This window comes from Ctenopharyngodon idella, chromosome 4 (assembly GCF_019924925.1).
Source record: "Ctenopharyngodon idella isolate HZGC_01 chromosome 4, HZGC01, whole genome shotgun sequence".
NCBI lineage: Eukaryota > Metazoa > Chordata > Actinopteri > Cypriniformes > Xenocyprididae > Ctenopharyngodon > Ctenopharyngodon idella.
In genome coordinates this window covers 15,702,006-15,725,664 of record NC_067223.1, presented here as the reverse complement: position 1 = coordinate 15,725,664, position 23,659 = coordinate 15,702,006, and the positions used below count along the sequence as shown (strand labels likewise).

The window sequence follows — 23,659 nt, the reverse complement described above, 5'->3', positions numbered from 1 at the left end:
ATATTTGAGGTGAACTATTGTTTACTTCGTCGTTTCCAGTGTTGCCAATTACTTCTATATCACTGAACATGGACAACTGTAGACAGAGGTGTGGCAATTCTTTGTTCCATGTTGTAATTCCAGTTTTTCTCCATTCATTCCTAAGAGGAAGAATTTACTTTCCGCTTGTATTTTCCTACCAGAGAGAGCTAGTTTCTATCTGCTCAAGACCGTACAGTTTGGGAAAGCCACCAATATTTGTCACGATACCAACGTTTACGCTGCGAAAATATCAAGTGCTTAGAATTGACCAATGATAATATTTAAATTCTAACATTAACGTGTGAATATAAACCTTTACATCCTCCTCATGTTGTCAACCATGAAGTGAACAGCTTTCCTGTTTGTCCGTTAAAAGTAAGGATCACGTGATGGTCCCAAGTATGGAAATCATGAAGAGGAATATTTCCAACGACGAAAAGCAGCTCATCAAAAGTTTGACGAAAACACAGATTTTCACACAAACGATTCAGTGAATCACATTAACATTTCTCTACGTGTTAAAACAGCATGTTTACATTTTTACAATGTAATGCTAGCTTGAACCCAGCTAACAGACCTTGTTAAATGGCATCCGCTGTAAAAAGTTGTATGAAGCGAGTCCTAGATCACTTATAATTTTCCACAGCTCATGTTGTTTGAAGTTTTTTGCCTATTAAAATTTCTTGAAAAGATATTTTTGCAGAACAATCCAAAAACACATTAAATAAATAGTACATATACCGAAGAGATGTATGTCCTCACAGCCTAGCTTTCATTCCCGTTAAAAATCAAAGATGGCGCTGCTGTGACTACAGAACGTTCTCGGAAATATATGACGTTCTGGCAGTTATGAACAAACATTCATTCAAAGTTATCTGTTCTTTAATTATGTTCTCAAAATGTTAGCACAAAAAAATTATCTATACACATCATTCATAGAACGTTTTTTTTGTCGCGAAACGTTTTAGTTGGATGTTTGTCAGACATTTTTAAGTATGTTAAAAGTATAAATCCCAAAATATTTGCAAAATGGAATGTTCTCTTAACGTTCACAACCAAGGAAAAAATATTTTAAACGTTCAAAAAAAAAAAATTTCATAGTTTATTGGGAATGTTAGCAAAATGTTCTTAAAGCATAATTTTGTTAGCTAGGAAGAGTGTTATAATAGGTTTTTTGCAATGTTTTTGTCATTGACTTCTCATGTTTCTGTCAATGCAGTTTTTTGTGTTTTGTATGTTCTACCAATTCGGAAACTCGGGACTTCCTGTGTAAGTTGGTCTCGTGCACGTCTTCACACTTCGATTGCAAAAAAGACAAGTTATTTTTACCATTGTTCATTTGACCATACAATAGTGTTCTGTTGCCTGGTGTTGAATGAGCGTGAAGTCTTCCTGTACTTGTGTGTGAATGTGAAGCAACTGTTAAGTCACATTTCACCCCAAAAGTGAATTCAAAATAACAAATATTAGTTTGTATAAATGAAAAGCATAGTTTTTGTATGTGTGTTTAGAAGATTCACCACATACACCACAGACAGGCGATGGAGCTTTTATTCTTTATTCATTTTAATGTCAACATCCTGGTTTACAAAAAGCAATAAAGTGCATAAATCTTAGGGACAGTGACAATGACAAGCAGCACATTAACATTAAAAAATAAAAATATATATAAAAGATGATGGCACAAATAGAAAGACTAATAAATCACAAAGCATAATAATTTGGATTAGCTTGGCAGTGATTGGTCTGCGAACAAATACAAAGACAGTAAAATCATTTAAATAATCACTGAATGTTTTACCAGTCTGATTGAGGTTGACATTATAGTGCATTAAAATATCTGATATTGATTTGTCATCTATTTATACACTCCCAAACAAATCCAATCTGTTCCCTAAGTGTTTTCTTTACCAACACATATTCTAATCTGCTGGGATTTTAAGGGTTGCACACCTAACAGTGCAAAAGGTGGAAAACCGTCTGTCTTTTTCAGGTACCATCAGGCACTCCTTCATGGCAACCGTTGGCAAGGTCGACAACATCTGGCGTCTGGCATTCCGGCATCTCCCCGATCACGGCTTTGCGTATCACTCTCAGCCAGCGCAGTTTCACTTCCTCCGTGTCGGCAGTGAAGCAGTGGACAGATTTGGACTGGCACAGACGGAAGCTGGTGGGAGGATGATCCACAGGCCGCTGGACATCCTCAACCTGGTAACCCAGGAGCGGGATGGTACACTGGGCTTTGACATCCTGGGGAAAGAAATCCCAGAGAAACTGGACTGATTCAACGTCGATATTAACATTTAAATCTAGAAAAGATAAGATACTAAAGCTAGGGGATTGCTAAAGTGTTCCGAGTGGTTACTAAGGCGTTGCTAAGGTGGTTTTAAGGGTTTCTGGTAATAGCAATGACATTGCTGAGCAGTTCTTAACTGTGTTTTGAGTCGCTACTAGGGAATTGACAAGTGGCTGCTAAGTTGTATAGAGAGAGAGGTTGCTTGGGCATTGTTAAGTGGTTACTAAGGTGTTCTGAGTGGTTGCCAAGGTTTCAAATGGTAGCTAGAATGCTGCTAAGGTATTTTAGTTGTTGCTAGGGTTTCTAGCAGTTGCTAGGATGTTGCTAATGCTTTCAGAGTAGTTGCTAGGGTTTCAGATGGTAGCTAGGATGTTGCCAAGTTGTTGCTAAGGTGTTTTGAGTGGTTGCTATGGTGTTGGTAGGTGTTTAGAGTAATATATGGGGTTTCAGAAGGTAGCTAGGACGTTGCCAAGTGGTTGCTAAGGTATTTTGAGTGGTTTCCAAAGTTTCAGATGTAGTTGTTAGAGTTGCCAAGTAGTTGCTAAGGTGTTCTGAGTTGTTGCTAGGGTTTCTAGTGGTTGCTAGGATGTTGCTAATGCTTTCAGAGTAGTTGCTAGGGTTTCAGATTGTAGCTAGGATGTTGCTAAGTGGTTGCCAAGGTTACAGATGGTAGGTAGGATGTTGCCAAGTGGTTGCTAAAGTGTTCTAAATGGTTGCCAAGGTTACAGATGGTAGCTAGGATGTTGGTAAGCAGTTGCTAAGGTTTCAGATGGTAGCTAGGATGTTGAAGAGTGGTTGTTATGGTGTTCTGAGTGGTTGCCAAGGTTACAGATGATAGCTAGGATGTTGGTAAGCAGTTGCTAATGCTTTCAGAGTAGTTGCTAGGGTTTCAGATGGTAGCTAGGATGTTACTAAGTGGTTGCCAAGGTTACAGATGGTAGGTAGGATGTTGCCAAGGTGTTCTAAATGGTTGCCAAGGTTACAGATGATAGCTAGGATGTTGGTAAGCAGTTGCTAATGCTTTCAGAGTAGTTGCTAGGGTTTCAGATGGTAGCTAGGATGTTGAAGAGTGGTTGCTAAGGTGTTCTAAATGGTTGCCAAGGTTACAGATGACAACTAGGATGTTGCTAAGCAGTTGCTAATGCTTTCAGAGTAGTTGCTAGGGTTTCAGATGGTAGCTAGGATGTTGAAGAGTGGTTGTTATGGTGTTCTGAGTGGTTGCCAAGGTTATAGATGGTTAGCTAGGATGTTGCTAAGCAGTTGCTAATGCTTTCAGAGTAGTTGCTAGGGTTTCAGATGGTAGCTAGGATGTTGCAGAGTGGTTGCTAGGTTGTTGCTATGTGTTCAGAGTAGTCTCTAGGGTTTCAGATGGTAGCTAGAATGTTGCCAAGTGGTTGCTAAGGAATTCTGAGTAGTTGCCAAGGTTATAGATGGTTAGCTAGGATGTTGCTAAGCAGTTGCTAATGCTTTCAGAGTAGTTGCTAGGATTTCAGATGGTAGCTAGGATGTTGTAGAGTGGTTGCTAGGGTGTTGCTAGGTGTTCAGAGTAGTCTCAGGGGTTTCAGAAGGTAGCTAGGATGTTGACAAGTGGTTGCTAAGGAATTCTGAGTAGCTGCCAAGGTTTAGATGGTAGCTAGGACGTTGTCAAGTGGTTGCTAAAGTGTTTTGAGTGGTTGCTAGAGTGTTGCTGAGGTGTTCAGAGAAGTTTCTGGGGTTGTAGATGGTATCAAGGATGTTGCTAAGTGGTTGCTAAGGTGTTTAAAGCGGTTCCTCAAAAGTTATGTTCTCAGTTGTAACTAGAGTTTCTAGTGGTTGCTAGGGTGTTGCTAAGCAGATCCTAATGTGGCTGCTTTGTCAAGCCAACATAATATTAAGCAAGATGCACAAAATAAGGTTTTTAGGAGTATTTAGAAGAAATCAGCCTTTTCAATGATGTCTTCAGCCCTCTCACCTGTGGAGCGCCGTACAGGTAAAGCACCAGTGCGTCATGCTGTGGAATCACACACCAGACCCTCTGACACGGTTTAGTTCTGTCACTGTACTGCAGAAAACCGCATAAGACACTGTTTCCTGAGACCTGAGCGGCTTCAATCTGGTAAAGGTCAGGAGGAGAAAAATCAAAAACAGTTCACGCAGACAGAAAGAATAAAAAAAACATCAATAACAAGTACCTCAAGAATTCCTCTTTTCTTCCCGGCAACTGGTTCCTCGGTGTCCGCTCTGCCGGTGAGAGTGAAGTAACAGTCCTTACAGACCTTATTTAATCTGTTACTGTCGTACCTCAGTGGTGCCTTATAGTCCGAACATTTATAGCACACAACCTAAGACACATCTCAAACATTAGCTCATCTTTTAAAGCACAAAAAGGTGTACATATGTGTTTTGTTTTGTATCATATTTGATAAAAAAATATTTGATCATATACTATGATATAGTGAGAATATGGGGCTCAACATCAATTTTATTCAGAGGCCCAAACTGAGCAAAAATATTCAATTTAGTGCAGACGCTGATATTTATAAGTAAATATAAGTTGCTTCAGTCCAGTAAGTGTTCATCTTAAAATATTACTAAAGCTTTTCTTACTTTCACTTTATAAAAAGATTTCACAGCAAAAAGACACGTGAACCACAAGCTGAAGCGTGGCGTTTGTACAATTATACTAAAAGGCTTTATACTTACTAAAAAGTATGAACTATCAGACGACAGAAGGCATGTAGTAGATTCTGTGCAACAGTTTTTTCAGCAAAGTCTTGATCATGCTGATAATTTAGAGGCCGTATCATATATGATTAAGACATTACAGGGTTAAGGTAGAGTTTGAGTTAAGGTTGGTCTATAATTATACATTGCTAGAAGTCAACAGGAAGCCCTCATTTGAATATCTAGTTAAATGTATCTCTGTCTTGACAACTCTCTGAGGCCCTGTTTCCCCCTGGTATTAAGATGCGTTTTGGTTGATCGGATCACGAGGAAGACACATACCAGTTTCCACCTGGTATTTTTATCCACTTTCTAACACACAAATGTATGTTTTTTTTCCAGATGTTTCAATCTAATGTACAAAATAAACTCACGCAATATACATACGAATGCGCCCAGAGATGATGGAAAAACATACGGAGAGCATCAGCTTTCATTTCTGCTCTGATAGCCGCAATACCGTGCCGAACGCTATGAAATGGTGAGAGAACATTGTGCTTGGTACATTTTTCTTCTTCAAACCAAACTTGGGTCTTTAGCCGACAAAGTTTAAATCATGTCTGGATAGTGTGCTTCCCATAATGTTTACGTGTTAGGACAGTAGGCAGTTTTTTTTGGCTGTTCGAACACATTTGACCACATGAGCGTTTACACTACAAAAGCAATCCGGTCGAATGCGTTTTCGACTACCTCTGGAAGGGGTCGAAAGTGGGCAAGCTCAAAACGTTTTAGACCCTGTTTACACCTGTATTTAGCGTCGTCCACTTGTGATCCAATCGACCAAAACGCATCTTAATACCAGGTGGAAACAGGGGCTGAGAGTTTTGCATGGTAATGTGTATGACAATGTTAAAGTGTTTGGTCTTGGCGGAATAGATCTGCTACTTTTATTGCTGCTTCTGTTGATTATAGCTGCTGCTGCTTTTGTTGCTTCTGCTATTGATTATATCTGCTGCTGCTGCTTTTATAGCTGCTGCTGTTGATTATAACCACTACTGCTGCTGCTTTTATTACTGCTGCTGCTGATTATAACCACTACTGCTGCTGCTTTTATTACTGCTGCTGCTGATTATAACCACTACTGCTGCTGCTTTTATTACTGCTGCTGCTTTTATTATTGCTGCTGCTGATTATAACCACTACTGCTGCTGCTTTTATTACTGCTGCTGCTGATTATAACCACTACTGCTGCTGCTTTTATTGTTGCTGCTGTTGATTATAGCTGCTGCTGTTTTTGTTGCTGCTACCGTTGACTATAACTGCTGCTGCTGATTATAACTGCTGCTGCTGCTTTTATTGTTGCTGCTGCTGATTATAACAGCTACTGCTGCTGCTGCTGCTGCTGCTTTTATTGTTGCTGCTGCTGATTATAACAGCTACTGCTGCTGCTGCTGCTGTTGCTTTTATTGCTGCTGCTGCTGCTGCTGCTGATTATAACCGCTACTGCTGCTGCTTTGGATTATAAATACTGCTACTGCTGCTGCTTTTATTACTTCTTCTGTTGATTATAACTGCTGCTGTTGCTTTTATTGCTGCTGCTGCTGATTATAACTGCTGCTGCTGCTTTTATTGTTGCTGCTGCTGATTATAACAGCTATGATGCTGCTGCTTTTATTGCTGCTGCTGCTGCTGCTGTTGATTACAGCTGCTGCTGCTGCTGTTGCCTTAATTGCTGCTGCTGCTTTTATTGCTGCTGCTTTGGATTATAAATGCTGCTACTGCTGCTGCTTTTATTGTTTCTTCTGTTGATTATAGCTGCTGCTGCAGAGTAAGTACGTAACTTGCCACTGCCAATGCACACAACATGCTGCTATGAGCAAGCAAAACATGCTGCTGCTGTACAAGCATACATGAATCACCACCGTAGCAGATCTATACAGGTGGAGCTGGGGAAGGTGGAGGGTTTCTGAAAGCGTGCTGCAAACTGCTACAGCAAACAATAGGCAAGAATTTGAATGGCTACCAATACAATGGGAACCAATCAGCTGTGCCCTATAGAGAATGATGTAATTGCAAGCAGATTGGGTTAAGGACTTATGAGTCTGTGCCATCTAGAGTTTCATGACAGAATTTGTATGCATGCAAACTCACATATCCACATGCCCTGCAATGGTGTCTCCTGCGGGTCAGAGCGTTGAAGGGCTCCTTGCATTTCATGCACATGGTCACTTCATTGTCCCGAATCCAGCGCGGGGCTCTCTTCCCCAACTCTTCTTTCTGAAAATCCCATGAGCTCAGATAAAGGAAGTGTTTTCAATGAAGAAAAAACAGTGATAGTTCAGGGATATACCCTTGACCTCTGTCAAAGTCGCCTTTAGCACGCTGTTTTGCACTTTCGTACTTACAGACACCTCATCCGCCACTTCTTTAGAGGCTGACTTGAAAGTTTCATTCTTCTGTTGAAAGATTTCAATGGTCTCCTTGAATGCCTGGAACACAAACGACCCACATTGAAACTTTCCTATGGAAGCTTGTTTCCGCCACAGAATATAAAAATTAAAAAGCAACTGAACGACACTGATACCTTAATCCAGTCCTCTTTGTCTTGCTCTGAGCTGTGAACAACAAAAAGCTACAGTCATTATGAGCTAAGATGCTATTCTTTATATACACATCAAATGAGTGGATTCTGCCCTCACCTGGCCTGCAGCTCCAGCGTTCGCTCTTTACCCGACACCTGGAAAGTGTGAGGATAGTCATCATTGGAGGTTTCAAGCACCTTCATGCCCGCAACTCCGACCCGCGTGCGCACGGTGAACCGCTGACCCACAAGACTGAACTTGGGCACGCAGTACAGCAACATGTTGTTAAACTGTAAAGAGAAGGATGCCATGGTTTCAACTCTCAAAATGACAGCACACGCTGAAAAAAACATTAAATCAAGATACATTTACTTCAGATGCAAAATTACATGATATAAAGTCTTCATCATTGATGAATAAAGTAATGAATAAGAGTGAACAATAGGCTTAAAATACATATATAATAACAATGAGGCAATAATAATTGGTTCAAATAAAGTATCAAAAGCAAGTAATCATTTGGTTTTATTGAAACAAGTCAAAAATACTTAGTAAGAAAATCATTTTTTGCATGCATGACCGTCTTTGATTCAACTAACCAGGAAGAGGTATCTCTCCATGGACGAGGTGTTTCTGGCGGCCAGCTTTAGGATCTGTCCTTCTTTAATGAGCTCGTTGGACGGGTTAACGATGTCCTCCTCGCATCCCAGCATCTCATAGATCTCCATGAGCTTCTTCAGGTTCTCCTGGAAAACATGCAGAGAACTTTTGGGTATAAAACGAATTAAGACTTTATATAGAGCAAAACATTAACAGCTTATCGTGGCAGATTGTTGGTTAGCTGGTGTTTTAACTCCATGCAAGCTTTCTCGGCTATTTTCATGGCGAGCAACAAGTTGAAATGCCATAAAAGAGTAATTTACAACCAACATTAACAATGAGCAATATATTTGCTACAGTATTTCACAATCTTTGTTAATGCTACAGTTGTTAATAAAAATACATTGTTTCATTGTTAGTTCATGTTAACTCTGATCCATTAAATAATATTAACACACGTACAACTTTTGATTTTAGTAATGTATTAGTAAATATTGAAATTAACATTACGATTAATAAATGCTTTAGAGGTATTGTTCATTGTTAGCTCATGTTAGCTAATGTTAATTAATAGAAACTTGTTGTAAACTAAGGTTTTTAAAGTTTGCTTTGGATAAAAACTCTAAAATGGATTAATATTTAATGCTGTTAAAAAAAATGTAATATATTTAATAATATTATATATATGTGTGTGTGTGTGTGTGTGTATATATGTATATATATATAATATATAATATATATATATATATATGATAGAGTCGTATTTACAACTATAATCACATATAAATCACACACAGGAAAAGGCCATCTTGTTGTGACTAATCCATGTAACTAGCAGGTTAAGTGAAAGTGCGTCTCACCATCTTGCGGATGGCCGTGTTGGAGTGTGCGGCAGCCATCGAGATGATGTTCAGAGACTCTGGAAAATGAGAAGGAGAAGTGATATCTGAGCTGACTCATCCAGTTATGGAACTGAAAGTAGCTGGGAGCTAAACAACACTTTCACTTTTTCCTGCATGTTCACGTTCAGTTGTTAATGGAAACGGGCAATTTACGCGCCCTGAAGGACACACATGATGTGCTTAAAACACAAAAATATATCTCACTCTCGGCCTGGCTGCGGTCGTTGTCGTTCTCCGGGAGTTTCTTCAGATAGTCTTTGAGCAGCATCTCGTAACGAGGAACCCGCTGCACCGGCTCCAGCATGTGATGCTGCAGAGTCAGATTCCCACACACGTCCTGACTCTACAAAACATACATCAAACCAATTTTCAGTTTATACAAAAGGCATGCCACTTTGTAAAGTCTCTGGTAATGTCCTAAATGTGCTGCATACTGTGCCGTGCATACTGTGTGTTGCCTACCGGTTTTAAACTAGTATGTGTGCATTAATAAACATTTCAAACAGTTGAATCAATCCAATCAAAAAATTAGTCAAAATAATGTTTGATGTCATTTATTAAATTCTATTAAAGTGCAGTGTTGCTTCTCAAGTAAATTGGTGTGAAAGAATAAATTTTTTTGTATTTTATATTATTTAATTTGATATATTTTTTTTAGATATTTAACTGGAAAAATCAAACCAAATTATTTATTTATTTCTATATTTTTATTTTTATTTATTTATAGCTATTTAACTGGAAAATCAGACCCAAATATTTTATTTTATTTTATTTTATTTATTTTATTTTAGCTATTTAACTGGAAAATCAGACCAAATTATTTTAGATTATTTTTATATACATTTTAGCTATTTAACTGGAAAATCAGACCAAAATATTTTATATTATTTTTATGTAGATTTTAGATATTTAACTGGAAAATCTGAACAAATTATTTTATATTATTTTATTTTATTTTCTATATTTAACTGGAAAATCAGGCCAAATTAATTTTATTTTATATATATAACTGGAAAATCAGACTAAATTATTTTATATTATTTTATTTTATACATTTTAGATATTTAACTGGAAAATCTGACTAAATTATTTTATATTATTTAATATATATTTTAGCTATTTAACCGGAAAAATCAAACCAAATTATTTCATATTATTTTTATATATATATATATATATATATATATATATATATATATATATTTTTAGATATTTAACTGGAAAATCTGACTAAATTATTTTATATTATTTAATATATATTTTAGCTATTTAACCGGAAAAATCAAACCAAATTATTTCATATTATTTTTATATATATATATTTAGATATTTAACTGGAAAATCTGACTAAATTATTTTATATTATTTAATATATATTTTAGCTATTTAACCGGAAAAATCAGACCAATTTATTTAACTTATTTTATATATATTTTATCTATTTAACTGGAGAATCAGACCAAATTATTTCATATATATATAAATAATTATTCAGGTATTCACCTGTATGTCCTGAATGATGGCGCTAAACTGTGCCGATCGCTCCATCCACTGTTTGAGCAGATCCATGGCGCTGTCGAAATTTATCACGTACTCGGCGTACATCCTCAGAAAGGGCGCGAGCTGTGCCAAGATGTCCCCGATGCGGGGCGTGGAGTCCCTGCAGGAGGACGCACATGTGAGCAGGTGTGAGATCTGAGAAGAAGAAGAAGAAGTGTGAAGATGAATCGGCGCTCACCACTGGCTCATCCGCGTCTCCAGATCCGGCAGGAGGAACTTGCTGTGGAAGGTGTAAATGGATCCCACATTCGAGAAGATGCTCTTCACCACCTCAACAGGAAATGCCCCCTTCCCAGCCTCCTCGGTGAGTTTGGCACAGAACACCTGCAGAAACAGTGCAGACGTCACACTCTTAAAAATAAAGGTTGCAGCGATACCATAGAAGAACCATTTTTTGGTTCCCCAAAGAACCCTTCAGTGATCAGCTCTTTAAAGAACCTTTATTTTGTACGGCGTGATTTTAAACGGTTTAAAGTGAGTGAAGAACCTCGACTGACCTGGTCCAGCAGATGCAGACGGGTCACATACGCCCTCTCCGTCTGCAGGAGCTCATTGGCTATCTTATACAGTTTGAGCTCTTTGATCTGCTCCTGTTGAAAACAGCCTGTTATTTCCTCTCTGTTATTAAATCAGAAAGTATGACATGTCATTGCAGTATCTCAATAAGGTAATGTGTAATGCTGAAAAGCCACTAAAACTGCACTCTCAGAGTGGAAAAAAACACAGCGTCATGTGGTTGGGTAGATGGGCCACTTCTGATGATAACAAAAATATCTGATTCCAGTCACACAAAGACTGTTTTGCAGCTTTAATTTGACATTTGGAGGATTATAATGACACAAATTAACATTTTAGCAAGTGTTTAAGTATTTTTTTGTAGGAAATGATGTGTAAAACTTGATGCTAGGGTGTTGTAATTGGTTGCCAGGGCATTGTTTTGTGGTTCCTAAGATGCTGCTTGGGTGTTCTCAGTCAAAAGAGTCTCCAGGATATTTTGGTATCTTGATATGGTTTGTGTCCCTTTTTCCAAGGGACTTTTTACATTGCATTCATTCATTCACTTAGCAGATGCTTTTAAGCCTTTAGAAAAAAATTGGAATCATTTTTAAAAGTGTTAGTTAAAAACTTTTATTCTATTTTAAAATTAATAATTTAAATAATTTAAAAAATAATATTTTTTTTATTATTTTGATATCTTTTTAAAAAAGTAATCATTTAAATACTGTATTTAAATTAAAATTAAAATAATGTAATAAAATATATTTAAAAAAATCAATAATACAAATAATTATTTTTAAATAATTTAAGATTTTTAACAAGTAATAATTAAATGAAAAATAATAATATAAAAAAACGAATCTTAAATAATTTACTTTTTAAATAATAATTTTAATTAATAATAAAAAAATAAATAATTTGATCATTTTTATTACTTGAACAACATTAAAATTAATAATTTAAATAATTTACTAATTTAAAAAAAATAATTTGATAATTTTGATAACTTTTTAAAAGTAATAATTTAAATATTGTATTTAAATTAAAATTACAATAATGCATTAAAATATAAATATAAAAAAAAATACAATAATTAATATAAATAATTATTTTTAAATAATTAAAAATGTGTAATAAGTAATAATTAAAATATTTAAAAATAATAAATAATAAATAATTTATTTTTTAAAATAATTTTAATTAATAATGAAAAAATAAATAAATAATTTGATCAGTTTAATTACTTGAACAATGTTAAAATGAATCATTTATATATTGTATTAAATTAAAAAAAAAAAAAAATACAAAATGCAATTTGTTTTATTTAAAATAATAATAATAAAATTATCGTCCGACAAGTGAAAATTGTGGACCATTCATGTCCGTACCACAGTTAGTGTTTGGCATTTATTCAAATTACTAATGAGGACTAGTAATAGTAATGCAAGTCTCTGACATCCTAAAATCCAGCATAGCAACTCACTTGTTTGTCTTCATCTTTCTCCATGTTCTGCGTCTCTTCATTTAGGACACTCTCCTGCCACTGAGTCTCGTCCTTGTGGTTCTGTAAAGCACTTTCTCTCCTGCTGATTTCTGAGGGTGGCACAAGATGTTTTGCGTCCGTTCCTTGCTCTTCAAACACACCTTCACCTTTGACCTCTTCGGACCACCAGCCCGACCAAACGTGCCAGTCGGACTCCTGCGAGGACACCTGAGTGAAGACGCCGTCTCCCTGCAGGACCTCTGAGTCTGAGCGTTCGGGGTTCACAGGAGCTTCAATGAGCGGAGAACAGTCTGATGTAGTTTTGGTGACACTGGAAGAGAGTATTAGATGACAAATACTGTGTCTAGAGCAGCACTGCAACAGGAAGTGAAAGTCTGAAAGGCGGAGCAGAGTTTTACAGAGAGAAATGAGGGGGTGAGTTTCCCTTCACTGTCCTATTTATGATGTATGAACGCATATGTGGTACCGTACTACTCAACAGGACGGATATGTTTCTCATCATCACAAACACTGCTTAAGTTCTCCAAAATACACTGGAAAAGTGTAGGATTTAGAGTATTAGAGTAGGAAGGGCATATATATTATATATACATACATACAGTATCTCACAGAAGTGAGTACACCCCTCACATTTTTGTAAATATTTTATTATATCTTTTCATGTGACAACACTGAAGAAATGACACTTTGCTACAATGTAAAGTAGTGAGTGTACAGCTTGTGTAACAGTGTAAATTTGCTGTCCCCTCAAAATAACTCAACACACAGCCATTAATGTCTAAACCGCTGGCCACAAAAGTGAGTACACCCCTAAGTGAAAATGTCCAAATTGGGCCCAATTAGCCATTTTCTCTCCCCGGTGTCATGTGACTCGTTAGTGTTACAAGGTTTCAGGGGTGAATGGGGAGCAGGTGTGTTAAATTTGGTGTTATCGCTCTCACTCTCTCATACTGGTCACTGGAAGTTCAACATGGCACCTCATGGCAAAGAACTCTCTGAGGATCTGAAAAAAATAATTGTTGCTCTACATAAAGATGGCGTAGGCTATAAGAAGATTGCCAAGACCCTGAAACTGAGCTGCAGCACGGTGGCCAAGACCATACAGCGGTTTAACAGGACAGGTTCCACTCAGAACAGGCCTCGCCATGGTCGACCAAAGAAGTTGAGTGCACGTGCTCAGCGTCATATCCAGAGGTTGTGTTTGGGAAATAGACGTATGAGTGCTGCCAGCATTGCTGCAGAGGTTGAAGGGGTGGGGGGTCAGCCCGTCAGTGCTCAAACCATACGTCGCACACTGCATCAAATTGGTCTGTTGTCCCAGAAGGAAGCCCCTTCTAAAGATGATGCACAAGAAAGCCCGCAAACAGTTTGCTGAAGACAAGCAGACTAAGGACATGGATTACTGGAACTATGTCCTGTGGTCTGATGAGACCAAGATAAACTTATTTGGTTCAGATGGTGTCAAGCGTGTGTGGCGGCAACCAGGTGAGGAGTACAAAGACAAGTGTGTCTTGCCTACAGTCAAGCATGGTGGTGGGAGTGTCATGGTCTGGGGCTGCATGCGTTCTGCCAGCACTACAGTTCATTGAGGGAACCATGAATGCCAACATGTACTGTGACATACTGAAGCAGAGCATGATCCCCTCCCTTCAGAGACTGGGCCGCAGGGCAGTATTCCAACATGATAACGACCCCAAACACACCTCCAAGACGACCACTGGACTGGCCAAGCATGTCTCCAGACCAAAACCCTTTTGAGCATCTGTGGGGCATCCTCAAACGGAAGGTGGAGGAGCGCAAGGTCTCTAACATCCACCAGCTCCGTGATGTCGTCATGGAGGAGTGGAAGAGGACTCCAGTGGAAACCTGTGAAGCTCTGGTGAACTCCATGCCCGAGAGGGTTAAGGCAGTGCTGGAAAATAATGGTGGCCACACAAAATATTGACACTCTGGGCCCAATTTGGACATTTTCACTTAGGGGTGTATTCACTTTAGTGGCCAGAGGTTTAGACATAAATGGCTGTGTGTTGAGTTATTTTGAGGGGACAGCAAATTTACACTGTTACACAAGCTGTTCACTCACTACTTTACATTGTAGCAAAGTGTCATTTCTTCAGTGTTGTCACATGAAAAGATATAATAAAATATTTACAAAAATGTGAGGGGTGTACTCACTTCTGTGAGATACTGATATATATATATATATATATATATATATATTATATATATTAGTATGTGTTTCTGATGCATGCAGACATACCCCTTGTCCAAGTGTCGGTAATACTTCGAGACTGCTGACGTTCTCCCTCGGGTTATATTTGTCATGGTGTCATCCCCGTCCATGATGTTTCCTCTTGAAATGTTCACTGGACACTGGAATTTCGGCTTCGGAAGCACTAAAGTGGAAAATAAAGAGATGAAAGATGCTTCATAACAGGCTTTTTGTGAGCACCTGTGACTAGGAAGTATGTTCCAATCAGACAGCAGGGGTCAGTATGATAATAATAACATATCTATAATATTTCTTTCTGTCCTTCCTGTTCAAATGTAAGGTAGCAGGTTAAATATGATGAAAAACTTGCAAAGAACTTTAACACCTATTATACATACATTTTAATCAACTTTTAGACTTTTGTTTTTCAATTTTAATTTTTAAAAGTACTCATCTTCCACGTTGACTCTCAATAAAAAATGAGCTAAAAAAAACAGCAGTGATAATATTTATACAAGGATTAAGGGAAAACATATGAATGTCCTTTTCTGCCACATAAGGGAAAAAAATGATTTAGTAAATCGTAATTATGACAAGTTGAAGTTATGACATACTAAGTCGTAATCATGATACTGTTGAAATTATGAGATAAAAGTTGAAATTATGATGTAGAAAGTCATAATTATGACATACAAAGTCAAAGTTATGACACTAAGTAAAAATTAAGACACTGTTGAAATTATGCAATCATTTTAACTTTTAATTATGTAGAAAGTCATAATTATGACATACTAAGTCGAAATTATGAAATACTAAGTCATAATTATGACACTGTCGAAACTGTGATATAAAAAGTTGAAATTGTGATGTAGGAAGTCATAATTATGACATACTGAGTGAAAATTGACATGCTAAATATGACTGTCGAAATTATGAGATAAAAGGTTGAAATTATGATCTAGAAAGTCGAAATTATGACATACTATGTCGAAATTATTAATACCAAGTCAAAATTATGACACTGTCGAAATTATGAGATAAAATGTTGAAATTATGACGTAGAAAGTCATAATTATGACTTTATCTCATAATCTTGACCTTCAATCTTAGTATGTCATAATTTTGATTTGTCTATTTTGACTTTCTCATATTTTCGACTTTTTATGTCATAACTATGACACAAAGTCAAAATTATGACTTAGTATCAGAATTATGACTTAGTAAATCATAATTTCGACTTTTTATCTTATAGTATGTCAGAGTTAAGTTACTAAAACATGATTGCTGTTTTCGTATGTGTCAGAAATAGGCTTCCGTAGAAAAAAAGCTCTTCAAAACCATCTCACACTGCTCTCACTATTTGGCATTTGACCTATTACTACCCATGAACACAACAAAAATTACAATTAAAAATTTCATACAGGAGGTTCAGTTTGTGGGTAATGCCCACGCGCTACCTACATCACCTCAAACATCACTTCCTGTGCTTCTACAGTACTTTAGAAAATCTTTTCTTAAGAGTGGTAAACTCCCCGCCATTTTGCCAAGGTGCCTGGAGTGGTTTTCATTATGCTGCTATGTGGTTTCTAGCTGGTCTAAGTGAGAAGAGTCTCTAGGTATGACTCAGTCGCTACTTCAGTGTGCTGGTGGTTTACAGTGAAGGGGGTTCAGATGCTCACGGACCTGGTGGAGGAGGCATTGGTGAGACGGTATACACCGCTGTCTTCCTCAACACTGAGGTCCTGTCTCTCAGCAAACTCTTGTCCTTATCATCACATCCAACATCTCCTGAAGACACATAGACACACTCAAACCCACACACAACACAACTTCACTTCTTCAAAAACATTTTAAGCAAAAGAAATGTTCATTAGATTTCATTTTTTTGCAGTAAACCTTTTTTTCCAATTCATAAACCACCTGAATGAGAATCCAAACTGAAAGCGACATCTGAAGACTCTCACTATTCGTGCATTTAGTGAAAAATTGCTGCTTCCTCTATTGTGCGCTTGAACATACATCCTCTTGGACACAATTGAGCGATTATAGACATTATATAAAAGACTTGGGTGTGCATATTAATATGTACCATTGCAGTTTTTATGGTGGTTTCAAATATCTAGAACATTGTTAAATGAGGATTTTTGTGCGTTTTGGGTCAGGGCATTTGTTACAATATTTATCAGCCAAAATAATGGTTTATTATTTTTATTGTGTCATAAATAGTTCTGTTTTACGGCTTACATTTTCCTGAAAAACAATTAAATAGCCTCAAATACATAAAATACATGTAAGCTGTGAAAGATGACTTGTTTTGTTTTAGGTAGCATTAATATTATAGTATATATATATATATATATATATATATATATATATATATATATATATATATATATATATATATATATATATATTAGCGGTTATTGATATACTTTAAATTTTTCATTGTAATTTTAGTTTAAGTTTTGATTCAATTTTGTTGTTTTTTTTGTCATTTTTATTTGATGTTTTTTTTTTTTATATTATAGTATCTATTATTAGGAATTAGCATTTAATTATATATTCTTCATTTTCATTTCCATAGTTTAATTAAAACTTTAATTTTTTTTTAAAACTTTTTTGTTTGTATTATATTTTTATTTATATATTTGTAATATTTATTAGTTTAAATAATTTGTTTAAATTACAAATATATATATACATATATATATATATATATATATATATGATTTTTTTATATTAATAGTATATATTAATATTATGAATTAGCATTTAATTATATATTTTTCATTTTCATCGTTTAATTAAAAATGTGCTTTTTTGTAATTTTTATTGTTTGCAATATAATTTTTTCTAATATTTTGAACACACACGTGTGATTTTTGTAAGTTTTATTAGTTTAAATATTTCTATTCAGCTTGAATTTAAGTTGAAAATTTTCACCTAATATTTATATTTTATTTCAATAAACAAAAACGATTTTCAATAGTTTTAGTTAACAATAACAACACTGCAATAATCAGCAAAATCCACATACAGTGTGACAACATGCCCTGCTACGAGTGTGCATTAAATCAGCTGTATTCTTTTTCCTGCAAAATAATCGTAGAAAAGTTAAATTGTTTTTATATCATAGCCAAGACTTTTGGAATCTTCTCCTAGTCTTTTAAAAATATTCAAGGTCTTTATTTGCTCTTTTATCATCACCAGTTTATTTCATTTCCCTTAGTAAATAGAAACAGCCTAATTATGCAGAAACAAAGGCAGGTTTGACTGTGTTTTGAAGAGGCCTCTGCTGCCGAGCTTCCTCAGTCGAGTTTCTCAGTTCCTCACGCTCTGAATCCATGACAAAGGTTCTCTCACTCTGACTCTTTAAATGATAGACCTTCATAAAGAGAAGTCCTGGATCCACAAGTTCTCAGTGTCATGGGAGTCAAAAGAGAAACCTAAAAACACAGCTTGCATATATATATAATTTTACCGAGATTTCAATATTTTATAGCATTTTAGAGATGAGCAAAACCAGAAAGTGTCTATAATGAATATAATTGTCACAACTATGGTTTTCCTCAGCTCTGTAAATAACAGTTTTAAAATGGCCTTATGTTTTTGGGTTTGTACAAGCGTGGGAAACCTGCGTTATGCCATTTAATCTGCCTGTCAACACACTACAGCAAATTTGTTTCAAAACAACAGTCATTAATAAACAGCAACCAACACAAAATACCCCATTTTAAAAGCAGGTTAAAAAAAATAAAAAAATAAAAAAAAATAAAAAATAAAAAGCAGTGAAGTGAAAAGTATAAATGATAAATGCACATAGAGACACAAACAAATAGAAATGCATACACACTGACCTGATCTCCGGTCACACACTGCACTCCTAAATCAAGCACGTTCACATGACGCCTCAGATCACTGCATATCCTCTCTATCAGCTCACTGCATTTCCCTTTTTTTTCCACATGAATGCATGCGTGTTATTGTGCAAGAAACTGCTGACATTCAGAGTCTACCAGGCCTCGTCCAATTAGTTAAAGTTTACTATCTTGTTTCATTTACTGTGATTTACCCTTTTAATCATCTTGTGAAATCACATGCTTTTTATGGGATAATGGGACAAATAATAAATATTAAGTTTATTTGCTCGCAGAAAAGTCTAATATATGTATAGCCTATACAAGTGTTTATACTGTCCTCTACTGGCAGAATGCTGTACTTAAATTATCAAGACTGTCAAATATGATAAAAACCAAATTAAATGTAGGCCAATCTTACTAACTACAACAGATAACATATCAACATAATTAAAGATTAAATCCTCACTGTATTCGGCATAAAAATACCATAATATGTTTGCAGATATTAATGAAACATGCGTAGTTAACATACTTGTTTCTCCGAAAAACAAAGCTACAGCTAGTTATTCTACTTTGAAATGTGCGTTCCGTGTCGGAATGTCTGTTTTTGTTTTGGTCCGTGTGATCCCGCCCACTTCCGATTTACCAAATAGTATTTCGACACCCCTGGGTTGCCAGTTGCCGGTAAACTCAGCTTATTGCAGCCATGGACGCAAGCAAACGAACTGGGTCAGAGATTGCAGATTCTAACCAACCTAAAAAGCCTCAGCATCATCTGTCCAGTGACATTAAACGCGGATAAATCAACTCATCAACTTATAGTGTCACCAACCCTTTTCACATTTCCGGGTTTCTCAGAAGCGGAAGTCGTCATAGTTGGGTAAAATTTCATAGCGTGAATGAGAGACTTCATAAATATATATGTTCCCATTTGCGCAAAAAAATAAAATAAAATAAATAAATAAAAATTCAACAACAGTGTTTTCACAACTTTCAAAAAGATGAAAAAATTAGAGAGAGATTGATAACGGCAGTCAGAAGAGATAAAGATGTCAACTTTACCGTCACTCCCACAGCCGCTGTTAGAAACACCTTTACAGCAGTGTTAACTTTTTTTTTTTTTTTTTTTTTGTAATTTGATGCAAAGGTAATATAATACTAAGTATAGTCTTATAAATGTACATACATTTAAAAAAAAAAAAAATGAAAATGTTAAAAACGTTGCAAGATTTACGATGCTGATGACCGTTAAAACGCGTCATCACGGTCAACCCGCGAGAGCGTCGAATAGACTGCAGTACCCATTTCAACCGCTAGCTGTCAATATTAGGCTACATACTGCATATCTAATCAAACCGCAGTGAAGGCCTGATGATTTTTGATCTGTCTTCACAGACAATAAAAACACTTACGACGGAAGGAAATGCCAAACCACAGACACATGTGAATCCACAATAACATGATACACGTGATGAAAACAACAGTAAAGGCGTCTCACCAGGAACTGATCCACGTCTGACCTTCATCTCTTCAGCGTGTCCAGATCTTCTCCTGAATGCAGTGCGTCTGAACTCCTCCACATCATACACGCTTCTGACGCTCCTCCTCACCTTCTCAAACATCTCAGATCTAAATAATCACTCTTGCAACCTCAGTTAAAGACAGGCAGTTGTTCAAATCCTCGTGTTGTGTTTGCAGCACACTTCAAGTCTTCAACCAACACCACACCAGACAGAGTTCAACTATAACTACAACTCCACCCCTCCAAACTTGAAGCAGGCATGAAGACTGCACGTAAGTGGACGTAAAAAGCACAACATAGATTGATTAAATTGCTATTTAATATATTTACTACTCACTACAGAATAATAGCCAGAACGTTTCATATAACAGTAACTCTACGCCAGCGTCACACTTAAACATGGCCAAAATACCGACGTATTAAAACAATTTCTTTTTAAATTTCGTTCTACTTCACTTTTCTTCATCATTATGCTCAATGTCCTAATGAACTAGTGTTCATTTAAGGTGCAGTAAGCGATTTCTGAGAAACGCTGTTGAAAGTAGAGCAGACCGAGCAGCGCAACACACTTGTAGCCAATCAGCAGTAAGGGGCGTGTCCACTCATTAGAGTGGAGGTGTTGCATAGCGTGTTCTTGAATTTGGGGGCGGAGCTATAAAGATAGTGGCGTGATCCTTTTGGGTAGGGGCATGTTTGTTTTCATGATTTCAAATATCAACAATTTTCCAACGAGAAGGATTTTTAAAATATTTTTAAGTTACATTTTATTTGCGATAAAAGAACTGTTTACATAAAATTATATAAAAACCTACATTCATTACAAAAATATGTAGGCCTACATTAAAAAAAAAAAAAAAAGTTTATTAAGCTCTTGATGCAGAACTGATTCACTGAAATGAACTGTCCGAAAGAACCGGTTCGCTGAAATGAATCGACCTCATGCGAATAGCTTTTCATTGAAGCATCAGATTAGTGAATACATTAGAATTACAATATCTTCTAACAGATATTTGACTTGGTTATTTATTCACATGGACATAACTTGTAATAAAGCGCATCCCAGAGACTTTTGGTTTTATTAAATAAATTTATTTGGATATTCATTAGACAGGAAAATGTTGCACCAGATAATATCATGTAGTAATAGAGAATTGCAGTAAAGCTGTATTGCTGTTTGCCAGGAAGACTCTAATCGGCTACTTCGGTTGATTATATGAATCTTTTTTTGTTTGTATTTTGTCTTTTATTATTAGGCTATTTAATTAGGCAAATACATGAGATTGAGACTACTGTGCCATAAACAAATGGTTAAGAATGCATTTCAATCAATTAAAATAAAAACTACACCCCAGGGTTACAGTTTTTTACAATCGCTAGGACACATTTCTCAATACTTAGGTCACTTTTTCAAAACTCTTCACACAGTTCTCCTAACCAACTTTCATCTTGGCACAGAGGTTAACTTCACATTCAAAATGCACCAAATCTACCAAAACACTTCATACATGTCTCAAATCAACTCATTCTTCCAGAACACTAGCAAACTCTCTACTGCTTATAATCCACTGCAGTTTATGTTACATGGTCCATGTTTACATTACAGAACAAAATTATTCCTAAGTTTCCCCTTTTGAATTGATGGTAATGAAATTGAAAGACTAATGCTTGTGTAGGTGTTCAGTTTTATCTAATTGTTTTGATAGTATTTGATTTTTTAGATTCAGAATATATTTCATAACTACTGTAGAAATGTAGCAAATTTCTGTCTTATTCAGTTTTGTATTATGTTATTGTTTTGAACTTAAGTTTAACAGTTTTGAAAACAGTATGTAAGCATGTGCAAATTGGCCTGTACGTACAAAGAGTTTTGGCAGTTGTTGTGTCTGAGTGGGAAAGAATTCATGAAATTTGAGAGATGTAGTCATTGAATGCATTTTGTGCCAAAGCAATGATAATTGATCCTCAGTTTAGCCCACATAGACTTCTGTTGTGCTCACTGTGTGAAGAGTTTTGCAAAAGTGACCTAAGTATTGAGAAATGTGTCCTAGTGTCTGTAAAAAACTGTAATATTTCAGAGGGTTTTATAGTTGATCAAGTGGGAAGTTCATCTGTCCACATGAGCAGGATGGGATTGTCTACATCTTTGGATAATCCATCAGAAGATCCAGTGTGAGTGAAACAGCAGGTTAAATGATTCAGTGATCCATCTGTGCAGCATTAGTCTTGGGTAACAGTCATACTGACAGGCTGGAATGCTCTGTTGTGTGTGTGGGTGTGTGTGTGTGTGTGTGCGCGTGTTTGTGTGTGTGTGCTTTTGTGTGTGCGTTTGTGTGCGTGTTTGTGTGTGTGTGAGTGTGTGTGTGCGTTTGTGTGTGTGCATGTGTGTATGTTTGTGCGTGTGTGTTTGTGTGTGCATTTGTGTGTGTGTGTTTGTGTGTGTGCGTGCATGTGTGTGTTTGTGTGTGTTGGTGCGTGCATGTGTGTGTGCACGTTTGTGTGTGCTTGAGTGTGTGTGTGTGTGAGTGAGCGTGTGTGAGTGCGTTTGTGCGTGCGTGTGTTTGTGCGTGTTGGTGCGTGCATGTGCGTGTGTGAGTGTGTGTGTGTTTGTGCTTGCAGCTCAGATGGCCGCTGGGTTGCAGAACACTGTAGAAGAACAGATTATACACAGTGCAAATAGAAAGTCGATTAAACAGTGATATCTCAAGAACAAAATCGCGCATGCAACATTCACATCAGATGAACTAGCTGATCTGAAACTAATGTACAGAGAGGTAGTTTATGGCATTGAATGAATATGTTTATGAAGAGTAAGGCTTAATACAGGATACATAAGCCTACTGCATCTTCCAGCTCCAGTCTTCAGTAATATTCCCTCTGTTTCAGGGGACTTTTAAAAGCTTTGGTAAAATTAGCCTGAATCTTCCAGTTTCAATACAAGTCAAACTCTTTCAGCAACATCGATTACATCTGCTGCTGAAAATCATTTCAACTCGTCCCAAAATTGCTTTTATAGTAATGCACTTACAGTCATTACATATCTGACATTAGTATATATAAGAATGAATATAAAATATGATCTGAACATTTAATTCAATATATATGAATAAAACGTATAATTTTAATTTACATATATTATCAAAATACAAAATAATTTTAAGAATTAATGAGTTATTTTATTATTATTTATTTACAATTATATTATTCATGAATATTTTGAATTTTAGCCTTTATTTTAATGTGCTTTTGTATTTATTTTTAATAAATCAATTTATATATATATATATATGTTTAGTTTTTATTTGTATTTATTTGTTTTACTAATTGTAGTACTTCAATTTGAACTTAAAAAATTACGTTTTTCGTCTAATATTTATATTTTATTTTGACTTTATTCAATTTAAAAGCCATTTTTTAATATTTTTAGTTTATATATGAAATAAAAATGTTAAAGCTAAACAC

The 23,659-nt window shown here is 36.0% G+C and overlaps 2 protein-coding genes across 6 annotated transcripts in view; both read right to left on the bottom strand.

Annotated features, from left to right (window-relative positions):
* The window catches only part of sypl1 (synaptophysin-like 1), a 454,480-nt gene that overhangs the window by 43,142 nt on the left and 387,679 nt on the right, over nucleotides 1–23,659 (bottom strand). The gene's annotated exons all lie outside the window — the stretch shown is intronic.
* Nucleotides 1,566–20,739, bottom strand: fgd4b (FYVE, RhoGEF and PH domain containing 4b). 5 transcript variants are annotated; one of them, XM_051890725.1, is made up of 18 exons: nucleotides 20,364–20,739; nucleotides 20,177–20,322; nucleotides 16,502–16,606; nucleotides 14,867–15,002; nucleotides 12,586–12,916; nucleotides 11,102–11,194; nucleotides 10,783–10,928; nucleotides 10,548–10,704; nucleotides 9,249–9,387; nucleotides 9,003–9,061; nucleotides 8,142–8,288; nucleotides 7,660–7,832; nucleotides 7,545–7,575; nucleotides 7,366–7,449; nucleotides 7,112–7,237; nucleotides 4,489–4,638; nucleotides 4,269–4,409; nucleotides 1,566–2,271 (listed from the first exon to the last, which is right to left on the bottom strand). In XM_051890725.1, exons 2-18 carry the CDS (start codon nucleotides 20,298–20,300, stop codon nucleotides 2,011–2,013), a joined length of 2,403 nt encoding a protein of 800 aa, XP_051746685.1. In that variant the 5' UTR covers nucleotides 20,301–20,322; nucleotides 20,364–20,739; the 3' UTR covers nucleotides 1,566–2,010. The 5 variants fall into 5 exon arrangements, with proteins under 5 accessions (XP_051746685.1, XP_051746683.1, XP_051746686.1 ...); XM_051890723.1 differs by having other exon boundaries at nucleotides 20,177–20,739; XM_051890726.1 differs by having other exon boundaries at nucleotides 16,502–16,603; nucleotides 20,177–20,738.

Coding starts and splice junctions, on each gene's coding strand:
- fgd4b (XM_051890723.1), bottom strand. CDS start 20,300: ATGTTTGAGAAGGTGAGGAGGAGCGTCAGAAGCGTGTATGATGTGGAG. Junction 10,705..10,782: donor GAGACGCGGATGAGCCAGTG/GTGAGCGCCGAT, acceptor GTCCTCCTGCAG/GGACTCCACGCCCCGCATCG. Junction 4,639..7,111: donor ATTGCAGGGCATGTGGATAT/GTGAGTTTGCAT, acceptor GATGTGTCTTAG/GTTGTGTGCTATAAATGTTC.